The sequence below is a fragment of the Cetorhinus maximus genome, chromosome 9 (assembly GCF_964194155.1).
Source record: "Cetorhinus maximus chromosome 9, sCetMax3.hap1.1, whole genome shotgun sequence".
Classification (NCBI taxonomy): Eukaryota; Metazoa; Chordata; class Chondrichthyes; order Lamniformes; family Cetorhinidae; genus Cetorhinus; species Cetorhinus maximus.
This window is the reverse complement of record NC_135887.1, coordinates 24,801,871-24,827,126: the sequence shown is the minus strand read 5'-3', so window position 1 is coordinate 24,827,126 and position 25,256 is coordinate 24,801,871. Positions and strand designations below refer to the sequence as shown.

The following is a 25,256-nucleotide window of genomic DNA, read 5'->3' as shown; positions in this document are numbered from 1 at the left end:
AAAAAAAATCAATGCCCTTGTGTTGGGGCGGGGTTTGTATCTGTGTTTAACTCCTTCCATGGAGGGAATGCCCAGAGAGCAAAGAACAAACAGATAGCCCCACACTCTCACCACGGGTTACACAGAAAGACTTGCAATTATATAGCGCCTTTTTCCGAACTCAGGATGTTCCAAAGTACTTCACACCCAATAAAGTGCTCCTAAAGTGTAATCACTGTTGTCATGTCGGAAACACGCCAACCTATTTGCACATAGCAAGGTACCGCAAACAGCAATGTGATATTGACCAGATAAAAGTTATAGTGATGTTAACTGAGGGATAAATAATTGCCCCAGGACACCAATGAGAGCTCCCATGTTTACCGTCCTCGACCTCCTGTCCACTCAGAACATAAGCACATAAGAAATAGGAACAGGAGTAGGCCATTCGGCCCCTCGAGCCTGCTCCACCATTCAATAAAATCATGGCCCATCTTCTTGTGTTTCGAGTTCTACATTCCCATCTACCCCCAATAACCTTTGATTCCCTTACCTAACAAGAATCTACCTCTGCCTTAAAAATATTCAATGACCCCGCCTCCACCATCTAATGAGTCAGAGAATTCCAAAGCCGCACAACCTCTGAGAGAAAGAATTTCTCCTCATCTCTGTCCTAAAAGGGCGAACCCTAATTTTAAAACAGTGCCCCCTAGTTCTGGACTCACCCACAAGAGGAAACATCCTTTCAACATCCAGCTTGTCAAGACCATTCAGGATTTTATATACTTCAATCAAGTCACCCCTCACTCTTCTAAACTCCAGTGGAAACAAGCCCAGTCTGTCCAAAATTTCCTCATAAGACAACCCACTCATTCCAGATATCAGTCTAGTAAACCTCCTTTGAACTGCCTCCTATGCATTTACATCCTTCCTTAAATAAGGAGACCAAAACTGCACACAGTATTCAAGATGTGGTCTCACCAATGCCCTGTATAACTGAAGTATAACATCCTTACTTTTATGTTCAATCCCTCTCGTAATAAAGGATAGCATTCCATTAGCCTTCTTAATTACTTGCTGTACCTGCATACTAACTTTTTGTGACTTGTACTAGAACACCTAGATCCCTCTGCACCTCAGAATTATGCAGCCGTTCCCCATTTAAGTAATACTCTGCTTTTTTGTTCTTCCTACCAAAGGGAACAACTTCACATTTTCCCACATTAAACTCCATTTGCCAGATCTTTGCCCATTCACTCAACCTACCTATATCCATCTGCAACCTCATGTCCTCTTCACAACATACTTTCCTACCTATCTTTGTGCCATTTGCAAATTTAGCTACCATGTCTTCACTCCCCTCATCTAAGTCATTGATGTAAATCATAAAAAGTTGAGGCCCCGGTACAGACCACTGTGGGATGCCACTCGTCACATCCTGCCAATCAGAAAAAGACCCATTTATACATACTCTCTGCTTTCTGCCAACAGCCCATCTTCTATCCATACTAATATGTTAGCCACTACACCATGTGATTTTATTTTCCGTGATAATCTTTGATGTGGCACCTTATCAATTGCCTTCTGGAAATCCAAGTACAGTTTGTATACAGGCTCCCCTTTATCCACTGCGCATGTTACTCCTTCAAAGAACTCCAGTAAATTGGTTAAAATGATTTTCCTTTCAAAAAACCATGCTGACTCTTCCCAATTGCCTTGAGCTCTTCTAAGTGCCCAGCTATAACATCCTTAATGATCGATTCTAAAAACATCTCCAGACATCAAGCTAACTGGCCTATAGTTTCCTGTTTTCTGCCTCTCTCCCTTCTTGAATAGAGGGTTACATTTGCTACTTTCCAATCTAATGGAACCTTTCCAGAATCTAGTGAATTTTGGAAAATTAACACCAGCGCATCAACTACCTCATTTGCCACCTCTTTTAAGAACCTGGGATGTAGTCCATTGGGACCCGGAGACTTGCCATCCTGCAGTTCCATCAATTTGCTCAGTACCATTTCCCTAGTGATTTCAATTTCATCAAGTTCCTTCCTCCCGGTCACCTCCTATCCTCCCTGTCCACAAGTGTCAGCTCTTTGGAATCAAATACAGAGATAGTGATGCTTTTTTAATTCTTTCATGGGATGTGGGTATCACTTGCAAGGCCAGCATTTGTTGCTCATCCCTAATTACCCTTGAACTGAGTGGCTTGCTAGACTATTTCGGAGGGCAGCAACCACATTGCTGTTGGTCTGGAGTCATATGTAGGCCAGACCAGGTAAGGATGGCAGATTTCCTTCCCTCAAGGACATTAGTGAACCAGATGAGTTTTTACGACAATCGACAAAGGTTTCATGGTCACCATGCTGAGATTAGCTTTATATTACAATTTTTAAAAAAATTCAATTTAGATCCACCAGCTGCCAAGGTGGGATTTGAACCCAAGTCCCCAATGCATTTGTCTGGGTCTCTGGATTACTAGTCCAGTGACATTACAATCCCCCCCACCCCCCACCTTTAAAGAGGCAGGACAAAATCTGGTAGCAGGGAGAACAACTTTTATCTGTATAACAACAATTTATATTTATATAGTGCCCTTAACATAATGAAACATCCCAAGGTGCTTCAGAGGAGCATTATAAAACAAAATATGACACAGAGCCACAAAAAGAGATATTAGATCAGATGATCAAAAGTTTGGTCAAAGAGGGAGATTTTAAGGAGTGTCTAAAAGGATGAGAGAGAGAGGCAGAGAGGTTTAGGGGGGAAATTCCTGAACTTAAGGTCTAGCCAACAGAGAGTACATCCACCAATGGTGGAACGATTAAAGTTGGGGATATGCAAGAAGCCAGAAAAGGAGGAACGCAGATACCTCTGAGGGATGTGGGGCTGGAGGGTATTACCGAGATAGGGAGGGCCGAGGCCATGGAGAGATTTGAAAACAATGATAAGAATTTTAAAATCGTGATATTGGCAGAATGGGACCCAATGTGATCACAGGGGTGATTGATGAACAGGGTTTGAGTTAGGATATGGACAGCAGAGTTTTAGATAAGCTGCAGTTTATGGAAACCACAACAAACCACAGAGATTCAGAAGAATACTGGTTCAAGAACGAATAATTCTCAATCTGGGAAAGAGAGACCAGTCTTTGGAGCAGGCTTTGTACCAATCTAATTTTTCCCTCATGTTAAAATATTTACTTACATCCATGGTACTGTGAAATAAAGAGTGCTTTTAAATTAAATCAAAATGGAAAAACAAAACCATTCATCACCTCCTCCCACACTGTGCACTCCTGCTAGATTAATGTGCTGCTCTGATCAGCTGGAGAATTCTCATTTCTGTTTAATTCTGTCCCTGTATGCTTCTGGGTATTATCCCTACTTGTTAATTAACTGAAAAAAATGGGATTTTAACTGAAGGGGCGTGAGGGAGAAAGAGGAAAGGGGTTGTAAGAGTCGAGGAGCAGCATGAGGTGAGCATGGGGAGGGGAGTGGAGGGGGAGGAGCAGGGAGGATTTGGGAGGGGCATCGAGTGGAGCCAATGGAGGAAGGATGGTGAGTGGAGGGGAGGGGCAGTAGATGAAAATGGGAATGGGGAGAAGGTAGATAATAGAGGGGAGGTAGGTGATGGAGAGGGGGAAAGTAAAGGGGGGTAGGGCAGAGTGGATGGGGAGGGGTGGGGTGGTAAGTGAGGATGGGAAGGGGTAGGGGACAGAGAGTGGAGGGCAGGTGGGGAAAGGGGGTGGTAGATGAGGAAGAGGAGGGGTGGTGAGTGGAGGAGGGAAGGGGGGGGCGCAGTGGATGAGGATAGCGGGGTAGAGGATAGGGTGAGAAGTGTGGAAATGGGGAGGGGCAGTGAGCACTGCCACTCTGCAAGTTGTTAAAATTCCATCAGGGCCTGAATGGGATCATAAAGGCGGGGTAAATTTGCAGAGGTGATGTTAACTATTGGAACACAATGGGTAACAATTCCCTGCTTCAAGTGTTTGTGATTAACTGCAGTTGATCAGTGACTCTGAAATGGTTAACTGATGTTTCTAAAAACAATTCCTGGTATTAGATGTAATTCTATTTAAATGAAAGGGAGGGATGATTCAGCCAAAATTCAATTGGTTCTGGTCCCGAGGACGAAACTTCACCTCCACCTTCTAAAGTACAACCAGATTCTCATAAACCCTTCGTTATCTTCTTAACTATTACACAGAATTACAAAGTATTTTGTAAGTAGGCGATTTGGCTGTTCCAGGCCTATGCCAGCACTAATGCTCCACACGAGCCTCTTCCCAACCTATTTCATCTCGGTTATATTACAGTACCATCGAGTGGCCATAATAATGTACTACAAGCACGCCATCCCAATAAGCTGCTGAAGCTAATTCTATGATTTTCATAATTTTCAAGTTTCTGATCAAAAATTTTTTAAAACTGCAACCTGAGAATGAAATACTTGTAGAAATGTAATCTGCAGGATATCAAATACTTCTGAATGAAATGTTAAAGCGAATCCCCATCTGTTGGAAAGTAAAGATCCCCTCTAATTATTTCGAAGAAGCACAGGGGAGTTCTTCCTGAGGTCCCAAGCAATATTTATTTAGTAAATATATGAATGTAAGCTGCAATAGTTTAGTTTTGTTGTCCCACAATCAGTATGTGACAATGACCAGATAATATTTTTAAGTAATGTTGGTCGAGGGATAAATATTGTCCCAGGAGACCGGGTGAACTCCTTGCTCTTCTTCAAAATAGTAGCATGGGATCTTTTAAGCCCACTGGAGAGGACAGGCAAGTTGACAGCTCTTTGTGGCTAGAAAGTAACTTGGAACCAATGGGAACCAATGACATAAGTAAAACCAGGAATGATTTTCTGCTAAGAGAATTTGAGGAGTCGGGGCCAAATTAAAATGCAAAACATGAAAGGTATTCGTCTCTGGATTGTTACCTGAACCAATTGGTATAGGGTTAAGCAGATTAGAGAATTAAACACTTGGTTTAAAGAGTATTGTGGGAAGAAGAGGTTTCGATTCATGGAGCACTGGCATCAGTACTCAGGGACGAGTGAACTATTCCGTTGGGATGGACTCCACTTGCACTGGGCAGGGATCAGTGTCCTGGCCAATTGTATAACTAGGGCTATGGACCGGGCTTTAATCTAATGGGTGGGGGGAATAGCGAGGGTTTGGGTGAAGGGGGATTTAGAAATCCAAAGAGAAAGGTCGCAGCATCGGAGCAGAATAGTGATGTGGGTAAAGACAAGCAGGACAGGAAGGGACAGAGAGCTTAAGAAAAACTGTACATCAGCGAAGAAGGTCATTGCAGGGAATAGAAGTAAACAAATGAAACTAAAGGTCCTTTTTCTGACTGCACAAAGTATCCACAATAAGATAGATGAACCAGTGATGCAAATAGAGGTAAATCATTTAGGTTTCTTTTTTATTTATTCACAGGATATGGGCTTCGGTGGCTGGGCCAGCATTTATTGCCCATCCCGAGCTGCCCTTGAGAAGGTGGTGGTGAACTGCCTTCTGGAACCGCTGCAGTCCATGTGGTGTAGGTACACCCACAGTGCTGTTAGGGAGGGAGTCCCAGGATTTTGACCCAGCGACAGTAAAGGAGCAGCGATATATTTTCAAATCAGGATGGTGAATGACTTGGAGGGGAACCTCCAGGTGGTGGTGTTCCCATGTATCTGCTGCCTTTATCCTTCTAGATGGTAGTGGTTGTGGGTTTGGAAGGTTCTGTCTAAGGAGCCTCGGTGAATTCCTGCAGTGCATCTTGTAGGTGGTACACAGTGCTGCTACAATGCATCGGTGGTGGAGGGAATGAATGTTTGTGGACGTGTGCCATTCAAATGGGCTGCTTTGTTCTGGACGGTGTCAAGTTTCTTGAGTGTTGTGGGAGCTGCACTCATCCAGGCAAGTGGGGAGTATTCCATCACACTCCTGACTTGTGCCTTGTAGATGGTGGACAGGCTTTGGGAAGTCAGGAGTTGAGTTGCTCAGCGCAGGATTCCTAGCCTCTAACCTGCTATTGTAGCCACAGTATTTATATGACTGGTCCAGTTCAGTTTCTGGTCAATGGTAACCCCCAGGATGTTGCTAGTGGGGGATTCAGTGATAGTAATGCCACTGAACGTTAAGGGGCGATGGTTGGATTCTCTCTTGTTGGAGATGGTCATTGCCTGACACTTGTGTGGTGCGAATGTTACTTGCTACTTATCAGCCCAAGCCTGGAAATAGTCCAGGCCTTGCTGCATTTGGACATGGACTGCTTCTGTATCTGAGGAGTCGCGAATGGTGCTGAACATTGAGCAATCATCAGCAAACATCCCCACTTCTGACCTTATGATGGATGGAAGGTCATTGATGAAGCAGCTGAAGATGGTTGGGCCGAGGACACTACCCTGAGGAACTCCTGCAGTGATGTCCTGGAGCTGAGATGACTGACCTCCTGCAACCACAACCATCTTCCTTTGTGCTAGGTATGAATCCAACCAGTGGAGAGTTTTCCCAGGGCTCCTTGACGCCACAATCAAATGCGGCCTTGATGTCAAGGGCAGTCACTCTCACCTCACCTCGGGACTTCACCTCTTTTGTCCATGTTTGAACCAAGGCTGTAATGAGGTCAGGCGCTGAGTGCCCCTGGCAGAACCCATGCTGGGTATCAGCGAACAGGTTATTGCTAAGCAAGTTCAGCTTGATAGCACCATTGATGACCCCTTCCATTGCTTTACTAGTGATGGAGAGTAGACTGATGGGGCAGTAATTGGCCGGGTTGGATTTGTCCTGCTTTTTGTGTGCAGGACATACATTGGGAAATTTTCCACATAGCCAGGTAGATGCCAGTATTGGAGTTGTACTGGAACAGCTTGGCTAGGGACATGGCAAGTTCTGGAGCACAAATCTTCAGTACTGTTGCCAGAATATTGTCAGGGGCCATAGCCTTTGCAGTATCCAGTGCCTTCAGCTGTTTCTTGATATCACATGGAGTCAATCAAATTGGCTGAAGACGGGCATCTCTGATGCTGGGAACCTACGGAGGAGGCCAAGATGGATCATCCACTCGGCACTTCTGGCTGAAGATTGTAGCAAATGCTTCAGCTTTATCTTTTGCACTGATGTGCTGGGCTCCTCCATCACTGAGGATGGGGATATTTGTGGAGCCTCCTCCTCCAGTGAGTTGTTTGATTGTCCACCACCATTCACGACTGGATGTGGCAGGACTGCAGAGCTTAGATCTGATCCGTTAGTTGTAGGATCGCTTAGCTCTCTCTATCACTTGCTGCTTATGCTGTTTGGCATGCAAGTAGTCCTGTGTTGTAGCTTCACCAGATTGACATCTCATTTTTAGGTATGCCTGGTGCTGCTCCTGGCATGCCCTCCCGCACTCTTCATTGAACCAGGGTTGATCCCCTGGCTTGATGGTAATGGTAGAGTGGTGGATATGTCAGGCAATGAGGTTACAGATTGTATTTGAGTACAATTCTGCTGCTTATGATGGCCCACAATGCCTCATGGATGCCCAGTCTTGAGTTGCTAGATTTATTCAAAATCAATCCCATTTAACACAGTGGTAGTGCCACACAACACGATGGAGGGTATCCTCAATGTGTAGGTGGGACTTCGTCTCCACAAGGATTGTGCGATGGTCTCTCCTACTGATACTGTCATGGACAGATGCACCTGCGGCAGGCAGGTTGGTGAGGATGAGGTCAAGTATGTTTTTCCCTCTTGTTGGTTCCCTCACCACCTGCCGCAGACCCTGTCTAGCAGCAATATAATTTAGGACTCGGCCATCTCGGTCAGTAGTGGTGCTACTAAGCCACTCTTAACACACATTGAAGTCCCCCACCCAGAGTACATTCTGCGCCCTTGCCTCCTCAGTAATGGTGCTACCGAGCCACTCTTGGTGATGGAGATTGAAGTCCCTGACCCAGAGTACATTTTGCACCCCTGTCATCCTCAGTGCTTCCTCCAGGTGGTGTTCAACATGGAAAAGCACTGATTCATCGGCTGAGGGAGGGCAGTATGTGGTAATCAACAGGAGGTTTCTTTGCCCATGTTTGACCTGATGCCATGAGACTTCATGGGGTCCGGAATTGATGTTGAGGACTCCCAGGGCAACTCCCTCCCGACTGTACACCACTGTGCTGCCACCTCTGCTGGGTCTGTTGTGCTGGTGGGACAGGATATACCCAGGGCTGGTGATTGAGTGGTCTGTGAGACAGCTCTCCCTATATTTTCAGTGGCCCCGAAATGTTAGTAAGGAGGACTTTGAGGGTCGACAGGGCTGAGAGTGCCGTTGTCCTTTCTGGTGCCTAGGTCAACAAGAGGGAAAAACATACTTGACCCCACCCTCACCGTCCAGTTTCATTTTTTTTTGTGACTTTGTAGCGGTTTGGTACAACTGAGTGGCTTGCTAGGCCATTTCAGGGGCATTTAAGAGTCAGCCAGATTGCTGTGGGTCTGCAGTCACATGTCGGCCGGACCAGGTAAGGACGACAGATTTCCTTCCCTAACGGACATTAGTGAACCAGATGGGTTTTTACAACAATCGACAATGGTTTCATGGTCATCACTTTTATCAAATTCAAATTCACCATCTGCCATGGCGGAATTCAAACCCGGGTCCGCAAAGCATTACCCAGCAAAACTACCACTACGCCATCACCTCCCCCTAATCGCCATTACAGAAACGTAGTTATAAGGCGATTAAGGGTGGAAAATAAATATTCCAGGGTAGAAAATATTTCGGAAGGACAGACAGAACAGCAAAGGAGGAGGGGTGGCCCTGATAGTAAAAGATGACATCATAAAGACATTAGTGAGAAAGGACCTGCCCTCAGAAGGTCACGAAGTAGAATCAATATGGGTGGAAATTAGGAATAGCAAGAGTCAGAAAACACTGGCTTTCAGTAGTTAAACAGTAACTAACAGTAACAGTGGTTACAGACAGAACATTAAATAATAAATTATTGGAGCTTGTAACAAAGGAAATATAATGATTCTGGGGGACTGTTATGGCACAGCCAATGGTAAATGCCAAGCTGCTCAAATCCCAAAGGGAAATTGAAACAATTGCCACAACTGTGTTGTAATATGTATAAATTGAGATGCTTGCCTTGATTTCAATAGTAATAAGACCACCGAATCTTATAGGTTTCTTACAAAACTAAATGAAACCTTTATTAAAAGAAGAAATGATTTTAAGTATACACATCGATCTACAAATTACCACTATGCTAACTTCTAAATCCCCTAGTTAAACTAACTCCCAGTTACACTTTCATTAAGGCAATGGTAAGACACATAGATTTTAAAAGACCCAGGCAAAGTAACACACAATACCCTGAAACAGTCGAATTCAAAGTGAGTTTTCTTAACTTCAGTTTTTTGTAGACAGCAGCTTGAGGCTTAGATACTGGAAGCTTTTCACACTTGTTAGATCTTAGAATTCCAGCCCTCACACACCCTTCTTTCCTTTATACATATTTTCCCCTTTGAATGCAAATTCCCATTGTTTCACTGTCTTTGGACTTTTACCTCTCTAATAATAAAATTTATCATAATACCAATTTTGCCAGTAATCTTTGGGAAAAATAAACACACTGTTTCTTAACATCTCCTGGCTAGGTCTAATATTTCACTCCCTCTTTTGAATTCAAACTAGTCTGGTTTATTTAAAAATAAAAATATTCCCTTTACACCTATGATTACCTATTCAACATTTCAAACCTAGCTTATCCATTAAATCAAAGCCTTTGGACCAGCTGCCTTTAATTCAATTAAGTCCCACACACACACCGACCTATAGACACAGACCCCACTATTACTCTACTTTACAATAAATTCCAATAACATTATGAAAATTATTATATCTCCCTGACAGAGACTTTAATCTTCATCTGGGACAATCAAATTGGCAAGAGTGATCCAAAAGATGAGTTTGTAGAATCTTTTTGTGACAATTTCTTGGAACAGTAAGTTGTGGAGCTGACTAGGGATGTAGCTATCTTCTATCTAGTATTGTGTAATGAAGCAGGGTTAATTAGAAATGACGTAGTAAAAGATCCATTGGGAAATAGTGATCATAATACCGTTGAATTCCATGTTGAGTCCGAAAGTGCCATACTCCACTCGCAAACAAGAAACTTAAGCAAATATAATTACATAGGTATGAGTAGAGATCTGGCTAAGGTTAATTGGGTAAATAGACTAAAAGTAATGGAGGTAAATGAACAGTGGGAAACATTTAAAGAAACAATTTAAAATGTTCAACAAAAATACATACCATTGCAAAACAAAAACTTAGCAAGAAAGACCCATCCATGGCTCACTCAGGAAGTTAAGGATAGTGTTAGATTAAAAGAAGAGGCTTAAAATGTTGCATAAAACAGTAGCAAATCTGAGGATTGGAGTGTTTTAGAAACCAGCAAAAAGTTGATAAAAAGGGAAAAAATAGAATATGAGAGTAAACTAGCCAGTAATATAAAAACAGATTGTAAGAGCCTTTGTAAGTTTATAAAAAGGAAGAGAGTAGCTAAAGTTAACGTTGGTCCGTAAGAATCAGAGACAGGAGAAATTGTCATGGGTAATGAGGAAATGGCAGAGGCATTGAACAAATATTTTGTGCCTGTCTTCGCAGTAGAAGACACAAGTTTCATACCAGAAATAGATGGTAACCTAGGGGCTAAAAAGAGTGAGGAAATTAGTATCAGCAGAAAAAAAGCATTGGAGAAACTTAAGGGACTAGAATCCAAAAAATCCCCAGGACCTGATGGCCTACACCCTCGGGTTCTAAAAGAGAAAGTTGTAGAGATAGTGGACGTGTTGGTTATGATTTTCCAAAATTCCTTAAGTTTGGGAACAGTCCCATTAGATTGGAAGTTGGCAAATGTTACACCATTTTTCAAGAAAGGAGTGAGAGTGGAAACAGGGAACCTCAGGCCAGTTAGCCTAATATCAGTTGTTGGTAAAATGCTGGAATCTATCATGAAGGAAGTCTTAACAATGCACTTAGAAAAGCACAGTAAGATTAGAACAAGTCAACATGGTTTTATTAAAGGGAAATGCTGTTTGTAAAATTTATTAGAGTTTTTTGAGGATGTAACTAGTAGGGTAGATAAAGGGGAACCAGTAAATGTAGTATACCTGGATTTCAAAAGTCATTCAATAAGGTTAATAGGCAAGATAAGGGCTCATGAAGTTGGGAGTACTGCTTTAGCATGGATAGAAACATAGAAAATGGAGCAGGAGTAGGCCATTCGGCCCTTTGAGCCTGCTCTGCCATTCATTATGATCATGGCTGATCATCCAACTCAATAGCCTGTTCCCGCTTTCTCATCATATCCTTTGATCCCTTTCACCCCAAGAGCTATACCCAACTCCTTCTTGAAAACATACAATGTTTTGGCCTCAACTACTTTCTGTGGTAGTGAATTCCACAGGCTCCACTCTCTGGGTGAAGAAATTTCTCCTCATCTCAGTCTTCAATGGTCTACCCTGTATCCTCAGACTGTGACCCCTGGTTCTGGACTCCTTCACCATTGGGAACATCCTACCTGCATCTACCCTGTTAGAATTTTATAGGTTTCTTTGAGATTCCCCCCTCATTCTTCTGAACTCCAGCGAATATAATCCTAAGCGACTCAATCTCTCCTCATATGTCAGTCCCGCCATCCCAGGAATCAGTCTGGTAAACCTCCATTGCACTCCCTCTATAGCAAGAACATCCTTCCTCAGATAAGGAGACCAAAACTGCACTTAATAGTCCAGGTGTGGTCTCACCAAGGCCCTGTATAATTACAGCAAGACATCCCTGCTCCTGCACTCGAATCCTTTCGCTATGAAGGCCAACATACCATTTGCCTTCTTTACCGTCTGCTGCACCTGCATGCTTACCTTCAGTGACTGGTGTACGAGGACACCTAGGTCTCATTGCACATTCCCCTCTCTCAATCTATAGCCATTCTGATAATAATCTGCCTTCCTGTTTTTACTACCAAAGTGGATAACCTCACATTTATCCACATTATACTGCATCTGCCATGCATTTGCCCACTCACTCAGCTTGTCCAAATCACACTGAACAATCTCTGCATCCTCCTCACAGCACATCCTCCCACCCAGCTTTGTGTCACCTGCAAATTTGGAGACATTACATTTCGTTCCCTCATCTAAATCATTTAGATTGTGAATAGCTGGGGTCCCAGCACCGATCCCTGCGGTACCCACTAGTCACTGCCTGCCATTCGGAAAAAGACCCGTTTATTCAGACTCTTTGTTTCCTGTCTGCCAACCAGTTTTCTATCCATCTCAATACACTACCCCCAATCCCATGCACTTTAATTTTACATGCTAATCTCTTATGTGGGACTTTGTCGAAAGCCTTCTGAAAGTCCAAATAAACCACATCCACTGGCTCCCCGTCTACTCTACTAGTTACATCCTTGAAAAATTACGGCAGATTTGTCAAACATGATTTCCCTTTTGTAAATTCATGCTGACCCTGTACGATTCTGCCACTGTTTTCCAAGTGCTCAGCTATTAAATCTTTTATAATGGACTGTAGAATTTTCCCCACTACCGACGTCAGGCTGATTGGTCTATAATTCCCTGTTTTCGCTCTACCTCCCTTTTTAAATAGTGGGGTTACATTAGCTACCCTCCAATCTGTAAGAACTGTTCCAGAGTCTATAGAATCTCGGAAGATGACCACCAATGCATCCAATACTTCTAGGGCCACTTCCTTAAGTACTCTGGAATGTAGATTAACAGGCCCTAGGGATTTATCAGCCTTCAATCTCATCAATTTCCCCAACACCATTTCCCTACTCATACTGATTTCTTTCAGTTTCTCTCTCTCACTACACCCTGTGTTCCCCAACATTTCTGGTATGTTATTTGTGTCCTCCTTTGTGAAGACAGAACCAAAATATGTATTTAGTTGGTCAGCCATTTCTTTGTTCCCCATTATAAATTCCCCTGTTTCTGACTGTAAGGGACCAACATTTGTCTTCACCAATCTTTTTCTCTTCAGATACCTATAGAAACTTTTACAGTCAGTTTTTATGTTCCCCGCAAGCTTACTCTTGTACTCTATTTTTCCCTTCCTAATCAATCCCTTGTTCCTCCTTTGCCGAATTCTAAACTGCTCCTAATCCTCAGGTCTGTTGTTTTTTTCTGGCCAATTTGTATGCCTCTCCCTTGCATCTAAAACTATCTCTAATTTCCCTTGTAAGCCATGGTTTGGCCACCTTTCCTGTTTTACTTTTGCGCCACACAGGAATAAACAATTGTTGCAGTTCACCCATGCGCTCTTTGAATGATAGAGGATTGATTAACAGATATAAAGCAGAGAGTGGGCATAAACAGGGCTTTTTCTAGTTGGCAGGCAGTGAATAGTGGAGTGCCGCAAGGTTCAGTGCTGTGGCCTCAACTATTTACAAACTATATTGATGACTTAGATGAAGATACAAAGAGTAATGTATCTAAGTTTGCGGATGATACCAAGCTAGGTGGAAAGGTAAGCTGTGGGGAGGACACAGAGAGGCTGCAAAGAGATATAGACAGGTCAAGTAAGTGGGCAACAAGATGGCAGATGGAGTATAATGTAGGGAATTGTGAAGTTATTCACTTAAGTCATAATAATAGAAAGGCGAATATTTTTTAAAAGGTGAGAAACTTGCAAGTGTTGATGTTCAAACAGACTTGGGTGTGCTTGTGCAAGGAATAGAGAAATTTTGAACGCAGGTATAGCAAACAATTAGGAAGGCAAATGGCATGTTGGCCTTTATTGAAAGGGGATTGGAGTATTGGAAGAAAGAAGTTTTTCTACAATTGTACAAGGTTTTGGTGAGACTACATCTGGAGTACTGTGTTCAGTTTTGGTCTCCACTTTTAAGAAAGGATATAATTGCACTGGAGGTGGTACAGTGAAGGTTCACTAAATTGTCCCTGGGATAAAATGGTTATCTCATGATGAGGGGCTGAGTAATTTAGATTTATGTTCTCTGGAATTTAGAAGAATGAGTGGCGATCTCATTGATATCTATAGAATTCTGAAGGGGCTTAATAGGGTCGATGCTGAGAGATTGTTTCTGCTGGTCGGGGAAATCTAAAACATCAGGGCACAGTCTCAGGATAAGGGGCCAATCATTTAGGACTGAGATGAGGAGAAATTACTTCACTCAAAGGGTGGTGAATCCTCAGGAAAGATTTTTGATCTCTCAGGGAATCAAGGGATATGGGGAGCAGGCAGGAAAATACTGTTGAAGCCCAAGATCAGCCATGATCGTATTGAATTGGGGAGCAGGCCCGATGGGCCATATGGTCTACTCTTGCTCCTATTTCTTGTGTTCTTGTAGGTCAGACCAGGTAAGGATGTCAGATTTCCTTCCCTAAAGGGCATTAGTGAACCAGATGGGTTTTTACAAAATTTGCCAGTTTCATAGTCATTATTAATGAGACTTGCATTTTATTCCAGATTTATTAATTAATTGAATTTAAATTTCCCAGCTGCCATGGTGGGATTTGGACTCATATCTCAAGGTGCAGCTCTCTGGGTTCACATAGTAACAGAATCACCATCCTACTGTCCCCAGTATTAATCACATCCCATGTCTCTTTGTGAGTGTAGTTTTCAAGCACCTTTGAGGACAATTACCTAGATTGGTAGTCACTCCTCCAGCTGCTGACACATCTGCACTCACAGGACAGTTGTTGTGATGACATCAATGCTCCATCGGACCTCACCAAAATGGTGAACTCTGTCTGTCCCCACTGCCTCCTTCACCTGATCTCATTTCCTGCCTGTCCTCTGTGTAAAAAGAATTATCATGCTAGTTTTCCAGTCCTTCCATGGCATTGGCTTCCCTATCTCTGTAACCTCCTTCAATTCTCTGCTCCACCAATTCTAGTCACTTGAAAATCTAATTTTAATTGCTCCATCACTGGTGGCTATGCCTTCAGTTGTCTAGGCTGCAAGCCCTGAAATTCCCTAACTATATATCTCCACCTCTCTATCTCTCCTCAAGACTTACCCCATTGTTACCTTTCCAAACATCTCCTTATGTGGTTCAATATCAAATCATTGTTTGATAATCCTCCTCCGAAGCGTTTTGGGACCTTTTTTTGCTGACAAAGTTTTAGGCGTCACATCAGTGCAATTTGTTGTTGCTGGCATATTTGCAAACAGGGAACAGCTGGTGTCGCAAGAGCACCAGAGCGCCGCCCGACCTCACCAAGATGGTGGACTGCAACTCCACCAACGGCCCTTTCGAGTGGTGAGGTCAGCCCCCTGTCTACTCTCTCTACCCGCCCCGCCCCCCCCCCCCCGGGACCGGGAGTGCGCGTGCTCGTGCGCGTCAGGGGGCGGCTCCTTTTAGAGAACAAACGCCCTCATCGCAATTTTGTTTTCTGCCGGCGGATAGAAATTGCCTAAAAGGGTCGGGTACAATTAGCGCGCGAGGGCGGCGAGATCGTTATTTTCCAACAGATTTGTGAAAGGAATATAACTTAACGAAACAGGCGGCCCTCGAGCTGATATTGACTGCGGGCGGGTTTTATGAGGTAAACCCGCGTCCGTCTGCCGCGGAGGATTTTAAATTTTTATTAGTTTTGTGTGTTGTGAGGGGAGGCCTGAGGCCTAAGCGGTGAGGAGGCCGCCGCCGGCGCCGCCAGGCAGGGGGAGCGGAGTGGAGCGGGGCCCCGGCCCGGGGAGAGGGTGGAGGGGGGGTGGACATGGCGGCTAATTTCGACGCCCAGAAGCAGGAGAGCTGGTATTTCGGCCCCATGAGGCGAGACCAGGCCGTGTCGCTGCTGCTAGGCCAGAAGCACGGCACTTTCCTGGTGAGGGACAGCCGCACCATCCCGGGAGACTACGTGCTGAGCGTCAGCGAGAACTCGAAGGTGTCACATTATATCATCAACAGCCGGCAGCAGCAAGGCCCAGGCCCCGGGCCCGGCCGCTACCGGATCGGCGACCAGGAATTCGAGCACCTACAAGGCCTGCTGGAGTTCTACAAGATCCATTACCTGGACACCACCACCCTGCTGGAGCCCGTCCACATGCCCACGCCGTACATCGCTCCCAACCTGGGCCATCGCATCCCGCTGGAGGAGGCCGAGTTCGTCCGCGCCCTCTTCGACTTCCCGGGCAACGACGAGGAGGACCTGCCGTTTCGCAAGGGCGACGTGCTCCGCATCCTGGACAAGCCCGAGGACCAGTGGTGGAACGCTCAGAACGGCGAAGGCCGCTGCGGCATGATCCCCGTGCCTTACGTGGAGAAATGCCGGCCCGGTTCGCTGCTCGGCCCGGCTAACAGCCCGGAGAGCGGGCAGGCGGCGGCCCAGCAGCAACCGGGGGCTGGGGGAACCGGGCAGCCAGAGTTCGGGCCCTACGCCCAGCCCAGTGTCAGCACCTCGCTGCCCAACCTACAGAACGGGCCGGTCTATGCCCGCGCCTTCCAGAAACGGGTCCCCAACGCCTACGACAAGACAGCCCTGGCTCTGGAGGTAAATAGCTTTCATGTCATTCAATCGCCTCCCTCTTCACAACAGCTCTATGAAACCCCAGCCTGAGTACTGGGGGCAGTCCTGGGCACCACACTCCTAGGAAGGCTGGCAAATGTTTGGAGAGATTTTGTACAATAGGATGATACTTCAGATGTTCTGCCCTAATATTGCCTTACCTGGTTCAGTATCAAGTTTCGTTTGATGACACTCCTGCGAAGCACCTTGGAAAGAAAGTTCAAGGCGCTATATCAATTTAAAGCTATGTATAGTGACTAAGAAAAGCTGGGATGATTCTTCCGAGAGCAACCAAGGTCATGGGAATCTAGTGCCTTGAACCGTAAAACGTCCCAAGGCACGTCTGTTATCAGACAAAATTTGACAATGAGCCATATGAAGGTACATTAGGGCAGGTGACCAAAAACTTAGTCAAAGGGAGCAATTTTAAGGAGCATCTTAAAGGACGGGAGAGGTTTAGGGAGGCAATTCCAGAGCATAGGGCCATGGCAACTGGTGGCACAGCCACCAGTGCTGCAGCAATTAAAATTGAGGATGCACAAAAGGCCAGAATTGGAGATCAGGGAGGTTTGTAGGGTTAGAGTGTTTAATAGGGGGATATCCATTTACTGAATCAGGTAGCAGAAGACATTCTGTGAATCACAACTTTTTTTATTGTTCAGCTGTAGTTCAGTATTAATGCCAGTTTCCACTCTTCGCCTCTGGATCCTCTTCCTGTCCAGAAGCAAAAACCTCCTTACTAGGGAAAAATGCAGCTCTTAAGTACAGGCTTCAATGAGCATAACCTGCTCTCAATTCACTCTGAATCTGGTCCCGGTTTACTCTTAAAGGGGCCTGCATTTCTAACATTGTCATGGAGGAGGTTACAGAGATTTGAAGGAGTAAAACATTGGAGCAGTTTGAACACAAGGATGAGAATTTTAAAATTGAGCCATTGGTTACCAGAATGATATTGGGGATGAGGGTCTGGAGAAGCTGGGGTTGTTATTCCAGAGCAGGGAAGGTTAAGGGGAGATTTGATAGTGGTGTTTAAAATCCCAAACAGTTCAAGTAATTAGACAAGGGTGAAACTATTCTCATTGGCAGACCTGTAACCAGAGGGCACCAATTTATAGTCATTGGAACTGAAGCAGAATCAATGAGAATTCTTTTGTGCAGCAAGTTGTGAACTGGAATGTACTGCCAAAAGGGGCAGTGGAAACAGCTTCAATAGTGATTTTCGAAATGGAATTGGATAAATACTTGAAAAGAAGCATGCAGGGCTGTTGGAAAAGAGGAGAATGGGAGTAATTGGATAGCTCTGTTAAAGAGCTGACACCAGTATGATGGGCCGATTGGCCGCCTCCTATCCCAGTATGTCGTTCTTGAAGTGACTAGAAACAGACAAATGTGGATTAATTAAGGAGAGCCAACACAGATTTGTTAGGGAAACATTGTGTTTAATGCATTTGCTGGAGTTTTTTCAAGAGGTAACAGATGGTTGCTGAGGATAATACTGTTGATGTGGTGTACGTGGACTTCCATAAGTTTGACACAGTGCCGTACAACAGACTTGTGAGACTTATAGCTTATGGAATAAAAAAGGCAATAACAACATGGATACAAAATTGGCTGAGTGAAACAAGAAACAGTGAATAGTGACTAATGGATGTTTTTCAGGCTGGAGGAAAGTTTGTAGTGGAACTCCCCTCAGGTCAGTGTTGGGACCTTTACTCTTCCCTAATATATATTATTGACCTAGACCTTGGTGTACAGGGCACAATTTCAAAATTTGTGAATGATACGAAACTTGGAAGCATTGTGAACTGTGAGGAGGATTGTGTAAGAATTCAAAGGACATATACAGGTTGTGGAATGGGCAGCCAAGTGGCAGATGAAGTTCAATGCAGAGAAATGTGAAGTGATTCATTTTGGAGGAAGAACATGGAGGGACAATATAAAATAAAGTGTACAACTTGGGATGCAGGAATCGAGGGACATGGGTATGTGCATAAGTCATTGAAGTTGACAGGTTGAGAGAGTGGTTGTGTGGCACTACCGCCGTGCTAGATGGGATAGATTTCCAACAGATCTAGCAACTTGAGACTGGGCATTCATGAGGCGCTGTGGGCCATCAGCAACAGCAGAATTGTGCTCAGAACACAGTCTGTAACCTCAGGGCCTGGCATATCCTCCACTCTATCATTGCTATCAAGCCAGGGGACCAACCCTGGTTCAATGAAGAGTGTGGGAGGGCATGCCAGGCGGAGCACCAGGCATATCTAAAAATGAGGTGTCAATCTGGTGAAGCTATAACACAGGACTACTTGTGTGCCAAGCAGCATAAGCAGTAAGTGATAGACAGGGCTAAGCGATCCCATAAACAACGGATCAGAGCTAAGCTCTGCAGTCCTACCACATCCAGTCGTGAATGGTGGTGGGGTGGGCAATTAAACAACTCACTGGAAGAGGAGGCTCCGCAAACATCCCATCCTCAATGATGGGGGAGCCCGGCACATCAGTGCGAAAGATGATGCTGAAGCATGTCCAACAAGAGAGAATCCGACCATCGCCCTTTGATGTTCAATGGCATTACCATCACTGAATCCCCCACTATCAACATCCTGAGGGTTACCATTGATCAGGAACTGAACTGGACTAGCTATATAAATACTGTGGCCACAAGAGCAGGTCAGAGACTAGGAATCCTTTGGTGAGTAGCTCACCTCCTGCATCCCCCCCCACCCCCCACCCAAAAAGCCTGTCCACTGTCTACAAGGCACAAGTCAGGAGTGTGATGGAATACTCCCCATTTGCCTGGATCAATGCAGCTCCCATAACACTCAAGATGCTTGACACCATCCAGGATAAAGCAGCCCGCTTGATTGGCACCCCATCCACAAACATTCACTACCTCCACAACCGATGCACAGTAGCAGCAGTGGTGTACCATCTACAAGATGCACTGCAGGAATTCGCCAAATCTCCTTAGACAGCACCTTCCAAACCCATGACCACTACCATCTAGAAGGACAAGGGCAGCAAACGGATGGAAACACCACCACCTGAAATTTCCCCTCCAAGTCACTCACCATCCTGACTTGGAATTATATCGCCGTTCCTTCACTGTCACTGGGTCAAAATCCTGGAACTCCCTCCCTAACAGCAGTGTGGGTGTACCTACACCACATGGACTGCAGTGGCTCAAGAAGGTGGCTCACCACCACCATCTCAAAGGCAACTAGGGATGGGCAGTAAATGCTGGACCAGCCAACGATGCCCTCATCCCATGAATGAAAAAAAAAGATACACAAGTGTGGTTCCAGGAATAAGGAGCTCCAGTTATGTAGATTGGAGAAGTTGGGACTGTTTTTCTTGGAGAAGACCAGGTTTTGAGGAGATTTGATAGTTATTTAAAATCATCAGTCTGGACAGAGAAGATGGGGGAAACATTGTTCCCACTTGTGAAAGGATCGAGAACAAGAGAGCAGAAATCTGATGTAATTGGCAGAAGGAGCAATATTGGCATGAGAAAACCTTTTAATGCAGTAAGTGGCTAAAGTCTGAAATGCGCTGCTTGGGTGTGTGGTGGGGGCAGGTTCAATCGGAGCATTCAAAAGGGAATTAGACTGTTATCTGAAAAGGAAGAATGTGCAGGATTATAGGGTAGAAGGCAAGAGAACGGCACCAGGCGAATTGCTCATTCGGAGAGCCAGTGCAGACACGATGGGCCAAATGGTCTGTATTGTAATAATTCTGTGATTCTGATTCAAATACTCGGATTGTTCTCCTTGGAGCAAAAGGATTAAGTGGTGATTTAACAGGTTTATGAAAATGTCCATTTAGAAATTGTATAAAGTTTCCATTGGGTTTGTAGCCAGAGGGCATGGATTGAAAGTGATTGGCAAAAGAGCTAGCAAGTGATGATCTGGAATGCATTGCTGAAAGGGTAATAGAAATGGAGCATACATTTTTATAGTGCCTTTCGCCAAGTTCCGAGGAAGTATTTTTGAAGAATATTCACTGAACATGGGGAAATTGTGACTGCACAATTCCGCAAACAGCAATGAGATAAATGACCTGATAATCTGTTGGTTGAGAGCCAAATATTGGCTCCAGGAAGCCAGGGAGAGAACTCACCTACTGCTCTTTGAAATACTACCATGGGATCTTTTGCATCCCTCCTGAGAGGGCAGATATATCTCTGTTTAATAAGTGGTCTGAGAGACAGCAGTTCTAACAGTGTTAGCCTAGTCAGAGATTTGCAGAAATAACAAGTCTATTTAATTTGTTAATCACATGAAACATGTTGTTCACAGGGATGTCAACAGACAAAAAATGATATTTCAAGGGGCAGAAGGGAAAGGTAACTAAAGGCTTGGTTAAAGAGGTGGATTTCAAGCAGCATTTTTAGAAGGGAGCAGCAAAGAAGTTTAGGGGTGGAATTGTAGGGCTAATGGCCTAGACAGCTAAGGCACAACTGTCATCCTGGGGTACAGGAAGTGAGGAATACATAAGAATAGACATGGAGGAAGGGCGAGTCCTTGAAGGGTGTTGGGGGCTGGAATAGGTTACAAAGAGAGAGAGAGACACACAATGAATAAAAAAGACTGAGCGCAAAAATGAGAATTTCAAAATCAAGGCGTTGATTATCAATGCTAACAGTGAGGGACTTCAGTTATGTGGAGAGACCAGAGAAGCTGGGATTGTTCTCCTTAGATCAGAGAATGTCAGTTGGAGATTTTAAGAGGTGTATGATTTTTAGAAGAAGTGTATGATTCTACGAAATGTGCCCAGAGACCAACTTGGAGTTCTCCATTTTTTTTTTTATCTTGCTGTCACCATACCAGGACGCCAAGCTATTTGGTTGGGACATTAAACTGAGGGAACTGTTGGCCTGTGGAAGACTAACTCTCGTTTATGCAGCAACACTGTTTACAGCAGGATCCCACAAACAGCCATGAGATAAATAACCATTTCACTTAATTTTTTTTAAATATTGAGGGACACTTTGAATAGTGCCGCAAAGTCTCACATTCACCAGAATTGTCTGGCTGGATTTTGATTTTAATGCCTCCTCTGACGATCCCATTATACTATTTGGGGTCAGGAAGTTCTCCCAGTGTCTTTGCCAACATTCCTCCCTCAGTCAACATTGGAACAAACAGTTTGGTTTCCATGGCTTGTTGGCACACAAAAGCAGTTTAGGTTTGCCAATCTTCAAAAAGCATAGCATTTGGCAAACCTATGTTTTGCCAACATGAGGGCAACATTGAAACAATAGGCTGCAGAAAGATGAATTCCAATCGACATAGAGATTCATAAAAGATGCATGGGGCAGTGCTTGTGCAAAATTGTGTGTTTGACAAAGATTCCCTGTTTGGTTCATACTGTGTCCCCATTTGAATGTGAAAGTGTGAACTGGTTGCATGTGGCATTTTTGCAATAATTGCAAGCAGAGTAGCTTTTTAAAAAAAATAATAAACATGAGAGTATTAGGAATAAGATAAGCATTCAAGATGTGCTTCTGCATTGGAGGGGGAGGTGTGGAAAGGACTCCTCGGACTTGCACCACATTGTTTGTTGCCCATGCATCAGAACTGTTTTGCATTGTATCTACAACTGCAGATCCACATAACTCGTGCAGCTACATCAAATCTTGGCACAATCCCTTGAAAATAAAACCTCATGTAGACTAACGGTCTTCAGATGAAATATTAAACCAAGGCCTGCCAGTTGGGTTAAAGATCCTGGAGCACTATTTGAAGAGAGTGAGGGACTCTCCCAGTGTGCTGATCAATGTTCCTTCCACAATCATTGCCACCAAAAACACATTAACTGCTCACTTGAGTTGGTTGGGAGCTCCATAGTAAACTTCAAATGTAACTAATTCTGGGAGAAGTGTTGTACATTACAAGAAATTGTATACATTACATTGGTGGACTGCAATTGCTTTAGGAGCTCATACAGTGAGTTTCTGAGCTGGATGGTCCAGGATTGCTCTGGATTTTACCATGTGTTGTGCTGTAAGGCTGTTGGTTTGGGATGGAGAAGGGGGAAATCGACCAGTAATTCTGCTGCATCAGGTTAATCAAACCCTCCTGGAAAGTGTGTATGTGAGGTGACTACAGTATGGATCTTGGCTTAATAACCTCCACAGGTGAATAGGCTGGCAACACTCATCATCCAGTCTCTCATGAGTAATGGTCTTTTATGAAAGCTATTGCAATGATGTTGATACCAATGTAATCAGTGCACACATTGAATCAATGCTGCAAAAAGGCAGAATATTCTGGAGGTTGAGATTGCAGACCTGTCTGTCAATAGTTACATTCCAGTGTTTTTTGCTACCTGGAATTGTTTTTTGATTTCACACCCTTTAATTCATTTGGTGTTTACTGGAGCTTGTTGATGCTTCACACCTAACTATTTAAAAGCATGCGCGTGTGTTTGTACCTATTAACAACCCTGTAATTAGAAGAATCAGTAATCAACCATTTGACTTCCAGGCATCGCACATTTTTCTGTAACGGGTACTTCATTCACTGCAAACAACCAATTATTTTTTAAAAAGTAGAAAGCCATGCAAACATGGATGAGGAAAGATCTTGCAAGCCCCATTCCATCCACAGTTAAGCACAATAGGCTGTATACCATTATTCTCTTGAGGCAAGTTGTTGCAAAGTCTTTGAAAATACAAGCAAATCTATTCTCTCATTCAATTAAAATCATTGCAACATGGATAAACCAACATATCAAAACGTTTTGACTGTGTTCTGCATTCCTTAAAATATATTTATTGGGAGAGGCCAGCAGGAAAATTGGTCGAGAATTCTTTTGTTTCTAAGTATGCAATTTTTTAAAAATCATCATTACATATTCCTAGTAACAAACCCTGAGTAATCAGTACAGCACGTGGGTGATTTCAAGTGTGGCAAGAGGTGATGCATTGAGTGAGGCCCGATAGCTAGTAATTGCGAGAGTAACACATTAGATGATGTGTAGTTTTGAGAACCTGCATAACATTTGTGCTTTGTGAAGTGAATTCTGACCCAAGATTCAAAAAAATGTTTTCCTCTTGGGAGTGCAATGGGTTTGCACTAAAACTTGTCAGTTGACTGTGATTTCACAAAGAATGACCAGTATTGATTTAGGTTGAGGTGTCCTAGGTTTGATATAGAGATGAGGGTATCAAGGCCATGGTTGTCACTTGGCGATATTCAGCATAATTTTTAAGCAAGGGGTTTGAGGGTTAAAGAGGAGTTAACATTATATTTCATATACCCATTTAAAATCAAATTGAGTTCATGTGTGTTGAACATGTGATGAAATTGTGAAGGGGTGAGCTTCACAAATAGCCTGATTTCGCTCGAAGCCTCCTAAGGTCTTATGTACCAGTTCTAATACACAGGACATTGCACATGTAAGCCAGTGTGCTGCCATGTTCTGATAATTTAAGTCGCCTGAAATTACTGAGTTTCTGTCTCCTCCAGTTGCAGGCCTATAATCATCTCTTGCATTACAAAGTTCAAAATGTTCTCTTCAGGTGCTACTTGTGGTTGGGAGGACAAAATCTATAATTGGGTGTTTTTCACAGTTTGAGAAGATGTACAGGAAGAAAATTTCACACCTGTCATTTACTGAACTATCTACTCATGGCATTCAGTGTAATAGAGACCAGTGGTTCTTGGTAGACATGCAAGTCTGGAATATGTAGCAACATACTCAGTGCCTTTAATGTAATAAAATGTATCAGTTCCCTTCAGAGGTATTATAAAACAAAATGTGACACCGAGACACACGAGATCTTAGGGCAGATGAGCCAAAGCTTGTTCAAAGAAGTAAGTTTTAAGGAGCATCTTAAGGGAAGGAAGTCATGTCAAGAGAGAGGTTTAGGAAGGAAATTCCAGAGCTTAGAATTAGGCAGCTGAAGGCGCAGCCACTAATAGTCGTGTGATTTTAAAGTCCGGGATGCTCAAAAGGCCTGAATTAGAAGAACACATATCTGAGGGTTGTCCGCTGGAGGATGTTCGAAATGGGGACTTTCTAGGCCATCGAAGGATTTGAAAACAAGGATGAGAATTTTAAAATTGAGGCGTTCCCAGACCAGGAACCAAATTGAGTCAGCAAGCACTGAGGTGATGGATGAATGGGACTTGGTGCGAGTTGGGACACAGGCAGCAGATTTTTTTTGGATGGTCTCAAATTTATGGAGGGTAGAATGTAGAAGGCCAGCCAGAATAATTGAGTCTGGAGGCAGCATGGATGAGAGTTCAACAGCAGAAGAGCTGAGGCAAGGCAAAGTTGGGTGACCTTTAGATGTGGAAATTGCTGGTCTTAGTGATAGTGTGGATATGTGGTTGAATGCTTATTTTGCTACTTCTACAGCCTGCACCAGCACTGACACATGGAGCTCCGATCTGTGTGAGTGTAACCAAATTCCATTCCCAGGTGTTGATGACAACATGTAGCATACACATCCAGTATTTGAAATATTGGTGCTGGAATAGAAATTCGAAAAAGAGAAGAGCTACTCCCATCGGTCAATAAAATTAAAATAAATTATTTTGAAAATGGTTGTGGTGGAGATGACTTCACACTGTAAGTTATTTGCATTATACTTTGTGTTTTTAAATGCAAATAATCTTGCATTCTTATCTGGATGTTTTATGAGTGGGAGCCATTTGAGCAGTTAATTTTGAGTATGATTAGCCCATTCTAACACAGAACAACATGGATTAGCCCCTGGGGAGCAAATATTTTTACACCC

General features: G+C 43.9%; 1 protein-coding gene across 2 annotated transcripts in view; it reads left to right on the top strand.

The window, feature by feature from the left end:
* Positions 1-15,718: 15,718 nt before the first annotated feature.
* The window catches only part of crk (v-crk avian sarcoma virus CT10 oncogene homolog), a 38,951-nt gene continuing 29,413 nt past the window's right edge, over positions 15,719-25,256 (top strand). For both annotated transcript variants that reach the window (XM_078548297.1, XM_078548296.1), the window contains exon 1: positions 15,719-16,492. In XM_078548297.1, coding sequence (XP_078404423.1) covers positions 15,719-16,492 — 774 coding nt within the window. The remainder of the gene's footprint in view (positions 16,493-25,256) is intronic.